The sequence below is a fragment of the Apis florea genome, unplaced genomic scaffold (genome assembly GCF_048593485.1).
Source record: "Apis florea isolate Af1SG1 unplaced genomic scaffold, ASM4859348v1 contig_3772_pilon, whole genome shotgun sequence".
Classification (NCBI taxonomy): domain Eukaryota; kingdom Metazoa; phylum Arthropoda; class Insecta; order Hymenoptera; family Apidae; genus Apis; species Apis florea.
This window is the reverse complement of record NW_028256845.1, coordinates 205,855-221,370: the sequence shown is the minus strand read 5'-3', so window position 1 is coordinate 221,370 and position 15,516 is coordinate 205,855. Positions and strand designations below refer to the sequence as shown.

The 15,516-nt window shown below is 22.8% G+C and overlaps 1 protein-coding gene and 1 long non-coding RNA gene across 8 annotated transcripts in view; one reads left to right on the top strand and one right to left on the bottom strand.

Moving 5' to 3' along the window:
* The window catches only part of RhoGEF2 (Rho guanine nucleotide exchange factor 2), a 32,471-nt gene extending 19,920 nt beyond the window's left edge, over positions 1 to 12,551 (bottom strand). For 3 of the 7 annotated variants that reach the window (XR_001113234.3, XM_012495660.3, XM_012495661.3), the window contains exons 1-15: positions 12,380 to 12,551; positions 11,344 to 11,393; positions 11,054 to 11,111; positions 6,321 to 6,553; positions 5,513 to 5,734; positions 4,640 to 4,888; positions 3,664 to 3,945; positions 3,499 to 3,588; positions 3,300 to 3,413; positions 3,114 to 3,212; positions 2,905 to 2,997; positions 2,641 to 2,834; positions 2,254 to 2,543; positions 1,974 to 2,153; positions 1,502 to 1,558 (exon numbers count right to left, since the gene is read on the bottom strand). Coding sequence is in view for 6 of the 7 variants with exons in the window: in XM_012495660.3 (XP_012351114.1) it covers positions 1,502 to 1,558; positions 1,974 to 2,153; positions 2,254 to 2,543; positions 2,641 to 2,834; positions 2,905 to 2,997; positions 3,114 to 3,212; positions 3,300 to 3,413; positions 3,499 to 3,588; positions 3,664 to 3,945; positions 4,640 to 4,888; positions 5,513 to 5,734; positions 6,321 to 6,553; positions 11,054 to 11,111; positions 11,344 to 11,393; positions 12,380 to 12,551 (2,383 nt within the window). In the remaining variant the exon portion in view is untranslated. Of the gene's footprint in view, positions 1 to 1,501; positions 1,559 to 1,973; positions 2,154 to 2,253; positions 2,544 to 2,640; positions 2,835 to 2,904; positions 2,998 to 3,113; positions 3,213 to 3,299; positions 3,414 to 3,498; positions 3,589 to 3,663; positions 3,946 to 4,639; positions 4,889 to 5,512; positions 5,735 to 6,320; positions 6,554 to 7,748; positions 7,940 to 11,053; positions 11,112 to 11,343; positions 11,394 to 12,379 lie in introns of those variants that run through there. The other 4 variants (XM_012495664.3, XM_086915265.1, XM_086915266.1 and 1 more) reach the window with 3 other exon arrangements.
* LOC147656411 (uncharacterized) lies at positions 8,015 to 13,183 on the top strand. Its single transcript, XR_015294455.1, has 2 exons — positions 8,015 to 8,131; positions 12,392 to 13,183. It is a non-coding gene; the product is annotated as an uncharacterized LOC147656411 (long non-coding RNA).
* Positions 13,184 to 15,516: the final 2,333 nt, after the last annotated feature.

Here is a 15,516-nt window from a genome sequence, read left to right as displayed (position 1 = left end):
CATAAATTATCGATTATGTATTTCAACATTGACACTGTTAATCTTTCGACTTAAACAATGAAATAAATATCGAAGAACGTGAAAATATCCTTCATTAATATTTCTAATTTTAAATAATTTAATTATTATTTGCAATGAAATTCGTAATGCATGTAACCACTACAAATTGAAATGAAATTCTCAATATTTTTGTAACGAATATATTTCTTCAAAACATGCATATTTTTACGAACAAAGTCTTATCAAATTAGCATACTAATAGCTTAAAAGACTGAAAAGAGGATGTCGATAAAGAACCACTGAAAACCGTGACAAGCAACTTTTCTTCAATATTTTAAATTTTAATTTTTACTCAGATGTATACACTTTCTTCACCACTGATGAAAGCTTTGATTTATTATTTTTTGTATTAAAAAGAATACGATTCACTATTGGTTTAAAACAAATATTAAATATTTCCAACAAACAAGACAAACAATTGTAACAATGGCTGACAAGTGACCTACGTTCATCACAGAACGCTTCGATCGAAATGAAGACAGTAAACTTTGAGATAACGGATAACGAAAAAAAAAAAAAAAAAAAATACGACTATACTTACATAGTTATACAAGCATGCGTAATTGCGAGTTGTTATGACAAAGTACAATATAATAAAAAAATATTGCAAATGGATATAAATATTGTCGCATCAAGAAAACTCAAGAAATTATGCTGTATTCTCATAAATTAATAAGAGAAAATTGATTTCAGACTAATAAAATTTGAATAAATGAATAACTTAAGTTTTTTTAATATTGTAATATTATATTATTTTTGATGATTTCTATTTGATTAATTTTTTGAGATAATGCAATTTTTAATATAAATAATAAAATATAAGTTTTAGTAATAATAATAAATACTTACAATTTAAAATTATTTAATAATTTAATTAATATTTTAATTATTATTAATTAATAATTTAATTAATAAATCATGCATAAAATTAGTAAATTTTGTTTTGAAAAATATATTACAATTAATAATGTTTAATGAATTGTCATGTTGTATAATAAATAAACCGATTAATATGAATGTATTTTTATCGTATATAAAAAAAAATTATTTATTATTTATTTTCCATGAATTAATAAATTATAAAATTATCAATAGTTTTATTTAAGAATTTTAAAATAACTTCAGAATATATTTAAAAAATAATAAATTTTATACTATGAGATACAAAATATTAAAATTTATTTTTTGTGAATTTAACTTTGAAATTATAAAATTATAATGTGTTAAAATATGAAACATATGATTGCTTATATTTTATATACAACACGAATTATTTAATAAAAATTGCATAAATAATAAATAATAAATTTATAATAATATAATAATATGTATAGTTATAATTTTCACGTGTTAATTATATGATATATAAAATAAAAAATGGATAAAAATATTTTATTTAAAAATATTATTCCTAATTGTTTAAAAATAAATTACTACTTACCATTTTCGCCATCTGTCAATGCACCAGTGTCTTCTTCACTTCTTTTAATTTTATCAACTGTAACATTAAATATTAAAAAAATAAATTATGTAGGAAAAATATGTTTATAAATTTTATTTATAATATATGCATATGTTAAAAAAAAAAAAATTTTTAAGATGTTAGTATTCTTAAGTGTTTTTTATAGTTCACAAATCCTGGAGATTCACAAATTTTTTATACATACAATTGAGAAAAAATATAATATTCGTTTCTTTATATATATATTTATATATATTGAAACAAATTTTTTTTTCTTCAAATTTAAAAGTTATTAGTTAACAATTAGTTTAAATATTTATATTCGATATTATAAATTTAAATTTTTAAAGATTAACAACAATAAAAAATTATTTTAGAAATTCGTGTTAAAAAATATTTAAAACTATTTTAAGATATTACATATAGAATATATTACATCTAAATTACTCACCATGAAGCATGTGATTTTGAGAATGGTGATGATGATGTGATGATGGTGGTTTTCTTTCAGGTCTGATACGTTCCATCAATTTGCTTATACGATCATTGCCTCTTTCTTTTCTAACCAATGGTCCTGGACAATTTTCTTCTACTACACGAACACATTGACGATGAACACTTAGAGAACAATCTGTAATAGGAAGAAGAAATTTTTTAAATTCTATTCATGCCTATAATGTGTTTATATTAAATTTATATTTTTTAATCTATGAATATATAACTTTACCTACCACTACATAAGTATCCTTGAGGTCCAATTCCGCCAATGATAAGTTGACAATGATTACAATAGGTAATAGTGAAGTATTGATGAGCTACAAAATGATGACCTCTGATTGATATTTTTCTTGTTTTTCCCGTAAGTAAACGCGCTTTGAGATTTGACTTATCTTTTGCGACAAAAGTAGGTACTCGGTCAAGCGATAATGGTCGAACTTGAAAAATTTTTGTTAATATTGTTGCCAGACCAGCTGCTGTTGTAAATTGTCGCAAATCTACATGTTCTTTTTCAATATCTTCTCTGAAACATTATTTAAAAAATAAAATAACATGAAAATGAAACTAACATTATTGAAATGCTACAAATAATAAATAAAGTTCTTTATAAATAAACTTACAAATAAGGCTCCATTTTAGGTAAGAGGTATGTTTCTATAATTTTTGTTTCTCGTGTTTTATCAGATGCACTTTCATCCAATTGAGCATCACTTGGACCAAATAATGTACCTAATCCAGCAGTTCTCTTTTGTTGAAAATCTGTTAGTTGCTCATTTAATTCTTCTTTTGCGCGGGTACGTGCTTTCCAAAAAATCTAACAAAAATATAATATTTTATATATGTATATTATATTAAACAAATATCATGTATAATGAAATACATACTTTTCGTAGAATTTCTTCCTTATCAGATTCTTTCAAAAGAACATCATCTATTTCATGTGCTACATTTTCGTCTACATTATGCAGACGAAGAGGCTATATAAAAAATAATTTTGAATTAAATATATTATTATACAAAAAATAATTTCGAATTAAATATATATTGCTCATATAAAAAGATATACATATTATATTTTTATCAAATTACTTACTGCACCAGGTACTAAAAAACTAGAATGAATTTCATATGCCCATTTCCTCATTTCTTTTGCATTACCTTCTTTGTACAGATCCGTTACTAAATAGAACAACTAAAATAATATAAACCATTTTAAATAAATTTATATGATAAAAATAAATATTTAGAAAAGTTCTTAATATATATATGCAATATTTACCAGACTGGAGGGATCACTATTTGATAAAACATAATTAATAAATACAGCAAGATGTGCATGATGTCCCCATAATCGGGATAAAGATTTGAATGGACCATGATCTTCTAATTGCCCCTAAAATGCCAATTAATCATAATGAAATAATCATATAAATTATTATACTTAAAATCAAAAAGAAATATATGAATATAAAACTCACAACTTCTTGATCACTCATATCATCATCTTCCATTGACATGATTGGCTGCTGTAATGTTGGCAATCCAGGAATACTTTCATTTAACATTGTCTAAAACAGGAAAATATATGATTAACTAATACTAAATAAATTATTTAAATATGTTATCTATAATAAAAATCTTACATCATTGATAGTAGAACCAGAAGTATCATTTCCTGGACTAGCAACTGGATATGGTGGAGGTGGAGTTCCTGGAGGAGTGATATGAGGTAATTCATCTATGTCAATATCGCTATGCCTTACATGTCTTGGAGGAGAAAGATCATTCATTGATTCTGATGCTATTAAACGTCTACTAGCTTCTGATGGAGAAATAGTTGTGGTTCCCAGTTGTTCTGGACTGGATTTTGTTCGTTGATGCTTATTAAGTGAATTTGAGGAACCCAAATTTGCACCCTGTGAAAGCTATAAGAAAATCAAATATATACTTAAATAATAGATAAAATTTTATTAACAGCAATAAATATAAAAAATGGAATAAGTATTTAATTCATTATGCAAGAATACAATAAAATATACTACTTTCATTACATACTTAATTTTACATATATAATATAAGAATTGCTAAAAATACTGCAATCACAATAATTTAAATAAAACATATGCTTATTAAATAACATTATTAAACAAATATTTAAAAATACATACTACATGAACATACATTTTTATAAAATCACATAAACTATATATTCAATACATATCACAAACATATTTAAAAAACATTATTTAATGAAATTACTTAAAATTATTCTAGCAACACTTCGGTAAATAAACACAGCTTCTGAAATGTAAATTTATCATGAATTTTTGGCTATAAAATAAAGATATTTGCAAATGAAGCATAATAAAATATTAACGTAGCATATATATGATATTTATCATTTATTATAATTATCATCAAATATATTAAATGAAATAAGAAATTTGATGAAATTGATAAAACATCTTTAAATATATAAGAATATAAAAAAAATAATTGTTCAATAAATGAATAAGAGTTATTTGTAGAAGTATACATTTCGCGACTATGTGATACTTCCGTTTTACCATGCATTTATATAAATTATTTATTTAATGACTTAGCGATTAGACTACTTACAGAGTTAGGTATGCCATGACTGGTGGTTGAGGGCGTTAAATGAGTCAACAGTTGACGCTCCAGCTCCAACTGGGCTACGTGGTGCGTATTTGTAGTAGGCGGAGGTCTGGGAGGCAATGGTGGCGGAGACAGGCTTTGCATGGACAAGGATTTACGAGATGGTAGAGGCGGTGGTACATCACCACTGCAACTACTCAAGGGTGAATAATAACCCGGGGAACACGAGGTGTTTGTTACCAACGAGCAAAGCTGTAAGACACAACAAAAGCTGGTTAGATAAAGTTAGCAAAAGCTTAAATACATCCCTATATGACTGCATTTGAAAATTTCAATCATAATGCAAGCACATATTATATGAAAATTGTATTTGTACAATTTAAAAAAGTACATATAACTTACAGAAGCAGAATATAGGTTTTTTTCATCTTTTGTTGTTTAATTATATTTTTTATACTGTGAATAATTAATACATATCAAAAGTTATTGAATTAATTAGCAATAAATTAAAAAACTTATATTCGTACTTTTATCACTATGCTTTCTATTCATAAAAACATTTCAATAATATCATGCTGAGCAACTATTAAATACACTGAACAGCATAAATTGTAATTGTCGAACACTGACATAAAAGCAAGGCAACAATAAAATATATAGGGATATAAATGTTAATGAATATAGCATTAAAACTAATTCAAATATTCATGAATAAGATTATGAATAATAACATAATATTTATAATATAATATATGCATGAACAACTATAATTTACTGATATAAAATTGATGCAGGATATTAGTGCAATAAATAGAAATTTTCAAAATAACTTGAGCATATTATTAAAGCACGCTATAAAGGAAAAATATGTCATACCTGTTCATTAGTAGTAATCGCAGCTAGTTGTTCCTGCATGGTGCGCACCCTTCTTTCGGCACCCGCCAATTCTGTTTGTAGTGATACAACATTAACATTACCACTACCAGTGCTGGCTTTTGCAAGTTCACTACGAAGCTTATCAACATAACTTTGTTCTTTCTCCAACATAAGCTGGAATGTATGAACGCGTTGAGTTTCCATTTGCCGTTTTTTCTCATGCTAAAACAGATAAAAAAATATATATATGTATGTAAAATTAATATTTATTTATAAAAATTTAAATTACTAATGTATATTAAATTTATAATGAAGCATATTTATAATAAAAATTTACATTAATATTTACAATTAACATTTTTTTTTTCAATTATAGTTTTTATTCAAAAAAAACTAAAAAACCTAAATATATAGAAAATATATAGAAATATTATTTCTTTTAAAAATCAAATATTGAATATTAATATTAAATAAAGAACAAGTAAAGAAAATAAATATAATTACTACATTTTAAATACATACATAATAATGATACATTAAATTATTTATTATATATATATATATATATATATCATATCATTTTAGATAATCAAATAGATGATAAAAAGTAAGAATTAATAAATTAAAAAAATATATATTAAAAATATAAAAAATATATTAAAATATTTGTTTTTTCAAAATTATTATATATTATCAGAGTAAGTCTCATTTAGGTATTATATTATAAAAACATCAAAACATTATTTAATCTATTTATTAATTATGTATGAAAAGATTTTCTTTCTTTTTATAAAAAATTTTAACTTACATCAACGGGTTGAGGTCCTGTGATACGTGCATTACAAGGTGCGCCTGGAGCAGTCGACGCCCTATGTAAAGAAGTCGCTGGTTGCGAGGGTGATACCATTGTGGTACCGGCTGATAAACTGACTGGCCTCTGATGTCCACCCGCTAGACCAACTTGTAACCCTGTGGCCGTCGTCGCCGCGCTGCTCGTTGCAACTGGCTTTTGCTGTACCGTCAGTACCACCTGCGTCGAAGCTGCAACAAGAGTTCAAGGACGATGATTAGTCACCTTTCGCATACCTTCGCCGGTCCTTCCCCCGCGTTTGACCCTCCACCTTTCTTTTAAGAGTTGCTCGAACGGTCACAACTTGTATTTTCTTTTAAGATTTAGTCTTCTCTCGATTTCTATATGTGTTCTATCTCTGGTCTATGCTTCTTAGAAATATTTTATACTTCTTATATTTTAACTTTTAAATTTTATTATTTTAAACATGTTAAAATTAAATTAACTTTTAAAATTTATTATTTTAAACATGTTAAAATTCTAAAAAAAAATTAAATTTTTTTAATTAAATTAAGATCTTTCTGTATATTTCTATGTATAATAAAAATTGAATGTATATATTTTCTTCTTTTTAATTATTTTTACATATTCAATAAATGATTATTCGATTTGAAGAATATGAATTTTTTGTATATTGTGTATTAACACAATTAATAATAAAATTATAAAGCAAACTTATCATCATCATATTTTTTACATAGATATATAAAAGATTAAATATCTATCGATACCGAATTATTTGTGTGTCTTAAACTACCTATCTAAATATATCGTGTGAAACTTCGCATTTTATCAAATAAAAAAAAAAAAAGGGAACATCAAATCACTCTTTCACTAGATTAAAATCACGAATAAAAGTACAAGATGAACAAAGTACAATTGTCATTCGAATAGAATAATGTTTACATGCTATAGCTATACGATAATTGCAAATCTAGTTTCTCCTTACACTACCAATGACTCATTCCTACTCTTAGTTAAGATATATGACGTCATCTTCTTTTTCTAATTCTGGAAATCCATGTTTGTGCCAAAAAATTAATTAACCAAACTTTAAAGATGAATACGCATTTTCAGATTTCGAAAACTGAAATGTATATCTTTCTCATACTTGCTTAAACGAGCACTCTGAAAATATGCAAAACTTCCCAAATATTTGCATTTTTGAAGAACAGGAAAATATAAATATTACTCGAGGAACACTGCAACTTCATATAATTCGTAACAAGATAAAATTTTGTATTTTTCTTTTATAAGATATTCTTTTATAAGAATTGTGAAAGATAATCGAAAAAGAAATAAAATTCCAATAAACAATAACCTGTCTCTTAACGATAAAATTATATAATAGTGAACATGAAATATTTAAAGTGCAGCTGAAAATACCAGAGTATGCTTTTGCACGAGCTTTCTTCCAAGCTTGCTTCAGGTCGTACGTGGTTCGCCTCTTCATATACACAGATCGATGAGGACAAACACGAATTGGTAATAATCAATTCGAATAAATTTTCGTATCAGAGATTCAAGGATTTAGAATTTTCTCGGCGACACAAGCATTGAGAGCCGTGTCGTACATGAAACTGCGTAAAACGATCAGTGACGACCGAGGCGATCCAAGGAACAGTAAAGACATTCGTACCGAGAAACTTGGCCCCAGGTGCGTGTATTAATATGAATGACGAGATTCTTATGTTTACACGCGCGTATACGACTAATCTCCGATATACGATCAGACGTCTCGTCATTTGACGATACATTGCAATAATATGGTAAATTCATTCTAATATTATCATTTTTTTTAGATTTTATAAAGATTTCGATTAGATGAATTTTTACAAAATGGAAATATTTCTATTGTTTTGGTTTCTCTATTGTAATACATATATACATACACGAGATCTCTTTTGTGTTCGTATTTCTTGGCAAAGCATATCTCTATGTTAATTTTTGTTGTATATTATGCAATCATAATCAAGAATTAATAATTAATTATTTAAGTGAATTATTTAAAAGAAAAAAAAATCTATGCATTCATTGTTCTATATCCTGGAATATATATATTATATTATAAAATAATTTGTGAAAAATAGTTAAATAGTTAAATATTTAAAACATTTATAATTTAGAATAATGACTTTGGAAAATCCCGAATGAAGAATTGACTCAGCTGTAAATGACTATGATTTAACGATCAGATTTAACGAATTTTCCCCTATTCTATATATGTACGCTTTTCCTCATAAAAACCTTTTTTATTTATTTTTACAAGATAAAATTTACTTTAACAAGTAAGATGTTTTAACATGGTTCATATCTATTAAAATCAGTCCATTCTAATAAAAGCTTATACCATCTTATTTCCTGTCTTTTATACATTTGTTCTTAATATTTTCACATCGAACGTATTTAAATTGTAATTTTATAATATAACTTAACATGTATATGCAATCTTTATTGTTTACATTTATTGAAAAATCTTTGCAAAACTATTAGAAATATATAAAACTTCGTAAAACTGATTTGAAATATTCAAATCCAACAAAATCTGAATACAAATTTTTGTTATAAAATGATTATAAGTATAATGTACACTTAGTATACTTAGTACACTTTAAAAAAATTATAAATTTAGATGCATAAAATTATTTCAAAGAAAAGAAAAATTCGAACCTTAATCATTACAAAACTTTTACAAGAAATTAAATATTGTAGAAATTTATAAAATATTATTTCTATAAAAAAAATGTTTTTCTATTAAAATTATCCAATATATACCCAATATAACAAACATTTTACTACAAGAAAAATATAATTTTAATAATATATATATGTTATATATATGTATATATATTTTTCTCTTAAATTTTTTTATGAGTTTTCCATATATTCTAATACTTTTTAATTAAGCTTTAATAATGATAATTAAAAAATGAATATAAAGTAAAATCGAAACTATTTGCTTTTTAGATAAAGAAAGTTGTTTGTTATTTTACTTCATCTCGAGCAACTAATCAAAACGTGACAAAAGAAAAGAGATAATGACTTGGAGTAACTCTCTCGTCTCGTATTCTCTATATTTAAAATATAACAAAATTTTATGAATTATAATATAGTTTTAGTAGGATGAAAGAAATAATCATTGTGTTATACCTGAATTGTTAAAAGAAAGAAGAGAGACTCTATGAACGGTCACCGCTATAAACTCACATGCTTACATCACTGAAAACATCATCATAGAAGCTACATTTATGTTGGTGTATCCAACATAAAACCATTGACAATCACTCGCAATCTTTATAAATCTTTCTTTCCGTTTTTCATTTCGTTTATAAATATAACAAAGAAACAAAAATTCTATAATTTTTTTTCCATTTTATGATGTATATAGTATATTAGTTATATGTCGTTATATTTTAATATATTTTTTTGATTTACCAGAAAAAAAGAAAGATTAATCAATAAAATTTCGCTTATTTAAACATCAATAATCTTTAATTACATATAGAATTTTCTTTCTCCTTTGCAAACTTCCTTTTTTTTTTACGCAATGATACGGCTTCAAATTAAATTGCATTATCCGAATCGATTAGCTTTACGGTTCAATTTCGATAAAAGCTTTCCAAACATGAGCATACTTCGACAACATTTGATTAAGCAGTTTGCGCATGAAAAAAATAAAAAAGATTACAAAGCAATGCGATTTAATTCTACTTTTCGATTTCGCTTAGTTCAAGAAAATTTTGTAAGAGCTGAAGTAATGAATTATAATTATAATAATTTATATATATAATAATTTTATTATATATATAATAATATAGAATAATTTAATTATCAAATAAAATCAAAATATAATTTAATTCAATTATAATTAGAAAATCATTAATTTAAATAAAATAATTTAATAATTCATAATTAATTGTTATGTTAAATTGTTAATATAGTTTCATATATAATAGTTTATTCAATTTATTTATTTTTGTTTCTTTCCATATTTAATTAACTTTTTAAATTATTTTAATATATATTATTATCATAATAAAAATATCTATTTTATTATTCTTTTTTATTTAATTATTAATATTTATTTTGTAAACTTTTTAATATATAAAATTTATAATTCTTTATCTACTTTTATAAAATACAAGTTAATGGTCTAGTATGCTAGATTGAATTATATGCATCCCTTGTGATTATCAATGACACGTAAGAATAGCTTGTAAAGTATGAAGCACCCTATGTGTACATATATTATAAGCTTACTAGAGAGACTATGTAAAAATGCTCAATCGACAGGAAGATCCTGTCATGGAGAAAAAATTGCTTCCACTTTGTATTTATTAGTATATAAAAGAATTATTATAAAAAAATTAGAATAAAAAATAATACTAATAAAATATTAAATAATAAAATTCTATAATTATATTGAATAATAAATATTATTAATAAACTGAAATATTCAAAATTACTAAAAAGTAATCTTTGTACAATGAAATTAGCATTCTTTTTTCTAAGAAAGAAAAAAGATACTTTTAAATATTTTAATATTTACACAATGTTCCATTCTATGTCGGTTTCTTTGTATAAGAACATTTATTCCGTCTCGCTGCCAAATAACACGTCTATATCTTAGAAATAAAAGAGAAAAGAACAAAAAAGAGGCCGTAGAAAAGAAAGAAAGTATGTAAACTTACACTTTATGAGCTGTACAACATCCGTATGCGTGGACTGCATTACATTCACGCCGTTAACCTGAAAATACCAATCATAGTTATAAATAGTGAAAATATAACGTAGCAAATATATATTTTATAAACACGAGTAATTTAAATTCATACATAAGCTATATATATTTATTGATTATTTAAATTTAAAAATTTCATTTATAATTTAGATTTAATCAATAATTTTATGGGAATATATCTTATTATTATTTTATATCTTGATATTACTTTACAATAATGTAAATTCGAAACAAACTCACCTTGATGATTTTATCGCCCGCATGAAGGCCTGCTCTTGCTGCTGCACCACCTACAATATATTATTATTATATAACTCTTTTTTTATAATTAATAAATTAATAACGATAATATAGTTTTGTATAAAATTTATACAAAAATATATTGATTTATATTTATTATAAATTAGAAATTATGAATTAAATTTTATTTTTAATACATCTAAGATATGTATTTACTATGGGAAATAAGATTTATTATTATAAAAAACATAGATCATAATCTGAATCACATTATAATTTTCAAAAATACAGTAATATATAAAATATAAAAATATAATTTTGTAATATATTTAAATAAATATAAATGTAATTAAAATTTATAAAATAATTTTTTAAAATCTATTAATTACATGTAATACATTTAGTAATCAATGTACTAAATATTTAAAAGTTACACAATGAAATGTTACAACTTTATATTATTTAGAACAATTAGTACTATATTAAATAGTAGTAATACTTATATCGTTATAAAATGTTATTCAAAAAAAAAAATTCTAAAAATTTTGAAATTGATTATAAATTTATAAAAAAATATTATACTTATTTTATGAAATATAAAGTAAAAAAATAGATGAAAAAATAAAATAAAATTTTTAAAATATAATAATAAAAAATAGATTATGTTCAACAAAAAAATATTCATATGAAATCTAATTTCTATAATTTGTTAAAATTTTTAAAATATGAAAAATAAAAAATCACATAAATATAATTACTAACAGCTATATTAATTCTTTATAATTAAAATTCAAAATATATAACTAAAATATATCTAATTTTGTGATTATTTATTATAATATTGTAATATTTATTATAAAGCAGAATACATTCACATTTTTTAAAAGATTTAAATATCTTGTAGAATAATCAATTGATCTAATTAAGAGAATTTTCATATTTATCTTGATTAATGTATTATCACAATTTTATTATTATTAACAAAAGAAAAGAGAAACTAACTAGATGTTAAAACACTGTTAACACAATAACACACCTTCCTTCACAGATTGAACATAGACGGGATTATCACCAGAGACTTTCATCCCATATCCGGCCTCGTCCTTGTAGACGACGAGGGTGGCGACGGGTGCTGGTTCAACGGTTCCACCCCCGGCGGCGCCTCCGCCACCCCCGACGCTGCGTCGCAACGCCGCCGTTCCATTCATCCCTTCTTCGATCTCCGCCTGGCCTCCCCTCACCTCTGCCCCGGCTGCAGCGCAATTGTATGACCTGCAAGCAAAACGAAATAACAACGCGTTGAAATTCAAATGGTTGTTAATCGATAAATAATTGTTTTTTTTTTCAATTATTTTTCTTTTCTTTCTTTTTTTTTTTTCCAACTTGAATAATCATTATGGGGAAAATAAAGTTTCTGCGTGAAAACAGAAAATAGCTGTAATAAGAAACATCGATTTCATAGACCTTTTTCAAGAGCCTTTTCGGAAATAATAATAAGAATTTTATAATCTTTTAAGAAATTTAACTAATTTTAAGAAAGTTTATCAAATAAAAATAATATTATAGCGGTAGATCTCAAAGAATTACATGCTTCACCAAGAAACAAATCATGAGATGTTAAATATTTATAAGATGTAATTTAAAAAAAAAAATCAAATTAACAATAACTTAATTTGTAATTAGTTGAAAAATTATCAATATTGATTTATAAAAATAATAAAAAATTTTTTAAATATCTAAAAAATTAAAGTTTTGAATTTATGAATAAATAAATTATAGAAATATAAAGATTAAAATGATTGTAAATTTTTAAATAAATATCAAGATCTAACATCAAAAATATAAAGAATATTCAACTTTTTTTTCTAAAATTTGAAATTTGCTCTTTGAACTTTTTTTTTTATTAATATTATGTAATAGTTTATCGAATCATGAACTTTTAATTTTATTTTATTTGTAATATTATCTCAATGCAAAAATGATGGAAATTATTCAACATATTAAGTATTATTGATATATTTATCTTACTAAACTATAATGTTACTTGATATATACAAATAAAATAAAATTTCTAAAAAAAATTAGTAATAATGATAAAATATAATAATAAAAATTATTTTCGTTTTTGTTCTATATTTTTTTATATATATAACATTTTAATTTAATGAACGGATAATTTAAAAGACAAGAATGAATCTCAATTAAAACAACTGTTATGTTAAGAATAATTACTTTTTAACGAATGCAGGATGTTTGATCATTCACCGCGTACGAAGCTAATAAATAATCATGTCCCCCTTATCAAAGGAATTATGTCTGTCATTGCTGTGTACTTTCACAAGCTTATAATCATATATAATTTACATTGGTATTTAATTATTTATTATAATGTTTTTCATCAATATCTCGAATTTATAAATCATACGACTTCAATTATTTATTATTTATAAAAAAAATTATTTATAAAACAAAAAACTTTTTCTTAGAAATTCTTATTAATTAAATAATATATAATCGGAAAAAAATCATTATTAATTCTTTGATATTAAGATTTTTTTTATATTTTAAATTTTAAGTATTATATCTTAAGAAAAATATGTCTTAAGAAAAAAATAAAAAAATAAGATTCAAAATTTTTATTAGACAAAAATTCGTATTTTTTATATAATAAATTATCTAAATTTATACTAAGTATTTTATATAAGTATGTATCATTGCAAAAGATTCGAAATCTACATTTCAATAGTTATTCTAATTGTAAAACCAAACTATATTTTATTTTAATTGTAAAACCATACAACTATAAAAGTTTTATCAAAACATGATTAAAACATGATAAAACATGATTAAAAAGAGTTAACAATTTGCATTATGTATATCGTAATGCTACAAATAAAAACCTTGATATTGAGATATTTATTACACTCATATTTTTACAGATGAAATCTTAACATCCAATATTTAATCGTCTTTTTTCTTTTTTTCCCTTTCTTTTTAAATAAAATTTTTTTATGTAAAAAATTATATTAAGTTATATTCAATATTATATTTATATATATAATATAAAATTTAAATATATATTTAATTCTTATTTAATTCCCGGTAAAATATTTAAGAACATATCTAACTGAAATCCATTCAATGAACACAAATGAAATAAAATCATATAAAACATTTCAATTTTTACAGAAAACATTTCATTTTATTTACGAATATATTTTCATTTATTTGCGAGTAATTATTTAATTTTTTAAAAAACTCATTATGATATATATATATAAATTTGGAAGCTGTTTAAAAGGTTTAATTATATAATAATTTTCATTAAAGTAGTTGAGTATAAATTTTCAATTATATTCCATAAATTAGATATTCTTCTTATTATATTAATTCAACAAAATATAAATGATCGAATAATAATATTTTTATATTAGTACTTATATTAAACCAAATTTTTATTTTCTTTCGCAATTGCAACAAAAATATAAATAAATCATAATAAAAGTAGATAAATTATATTACCATAAAAATTATTCCAATTTTTTGTTCGAATTTAAATTTTTATGTTAGAATTTAAAATTTTTTTTAATTATACTTTAAAAAAAAAATTTTTTTTTTTATTCTACAATATTTATGAATGAATAAATAGTTGTATATGATGTTTAAAATATTTAAAGAGTATTTGATTAAAACATTTTTTTAAATAAATAATGAAACAAAAATTAAATGATTCTATAATTAATTCTCTACAAATGATACACTATATTCATAATTAATATATTTGCTGCCTAATTTCATTAAAAACGCAGAAATTTTAACGCGATTTTTTTTTTCTTTTACTTATATATTTTTCCAAAAATGAAATTTATGATATTTTTATAAACAATTTTATATCATTAACAAAAATAAAAACATGATTAAATGTTAAGTTAAATAATGATATATTGTAATTTAATTTAAATTTAATGAAAAATTAATCTAAAAAATCAATAAATCTTATTTCTTAAATAATCATAAATAATAATAAATATTTTAATTCAGATTTTAAAATATAAAATATTATACATTTAGTAAGTTATAATATATATAATAGTAATAATAAGTTATTTATTTATTTAATTAAATTCAATTGATTTCATTTTAAAGTTATATATCTCATTATTTTACAAAAAA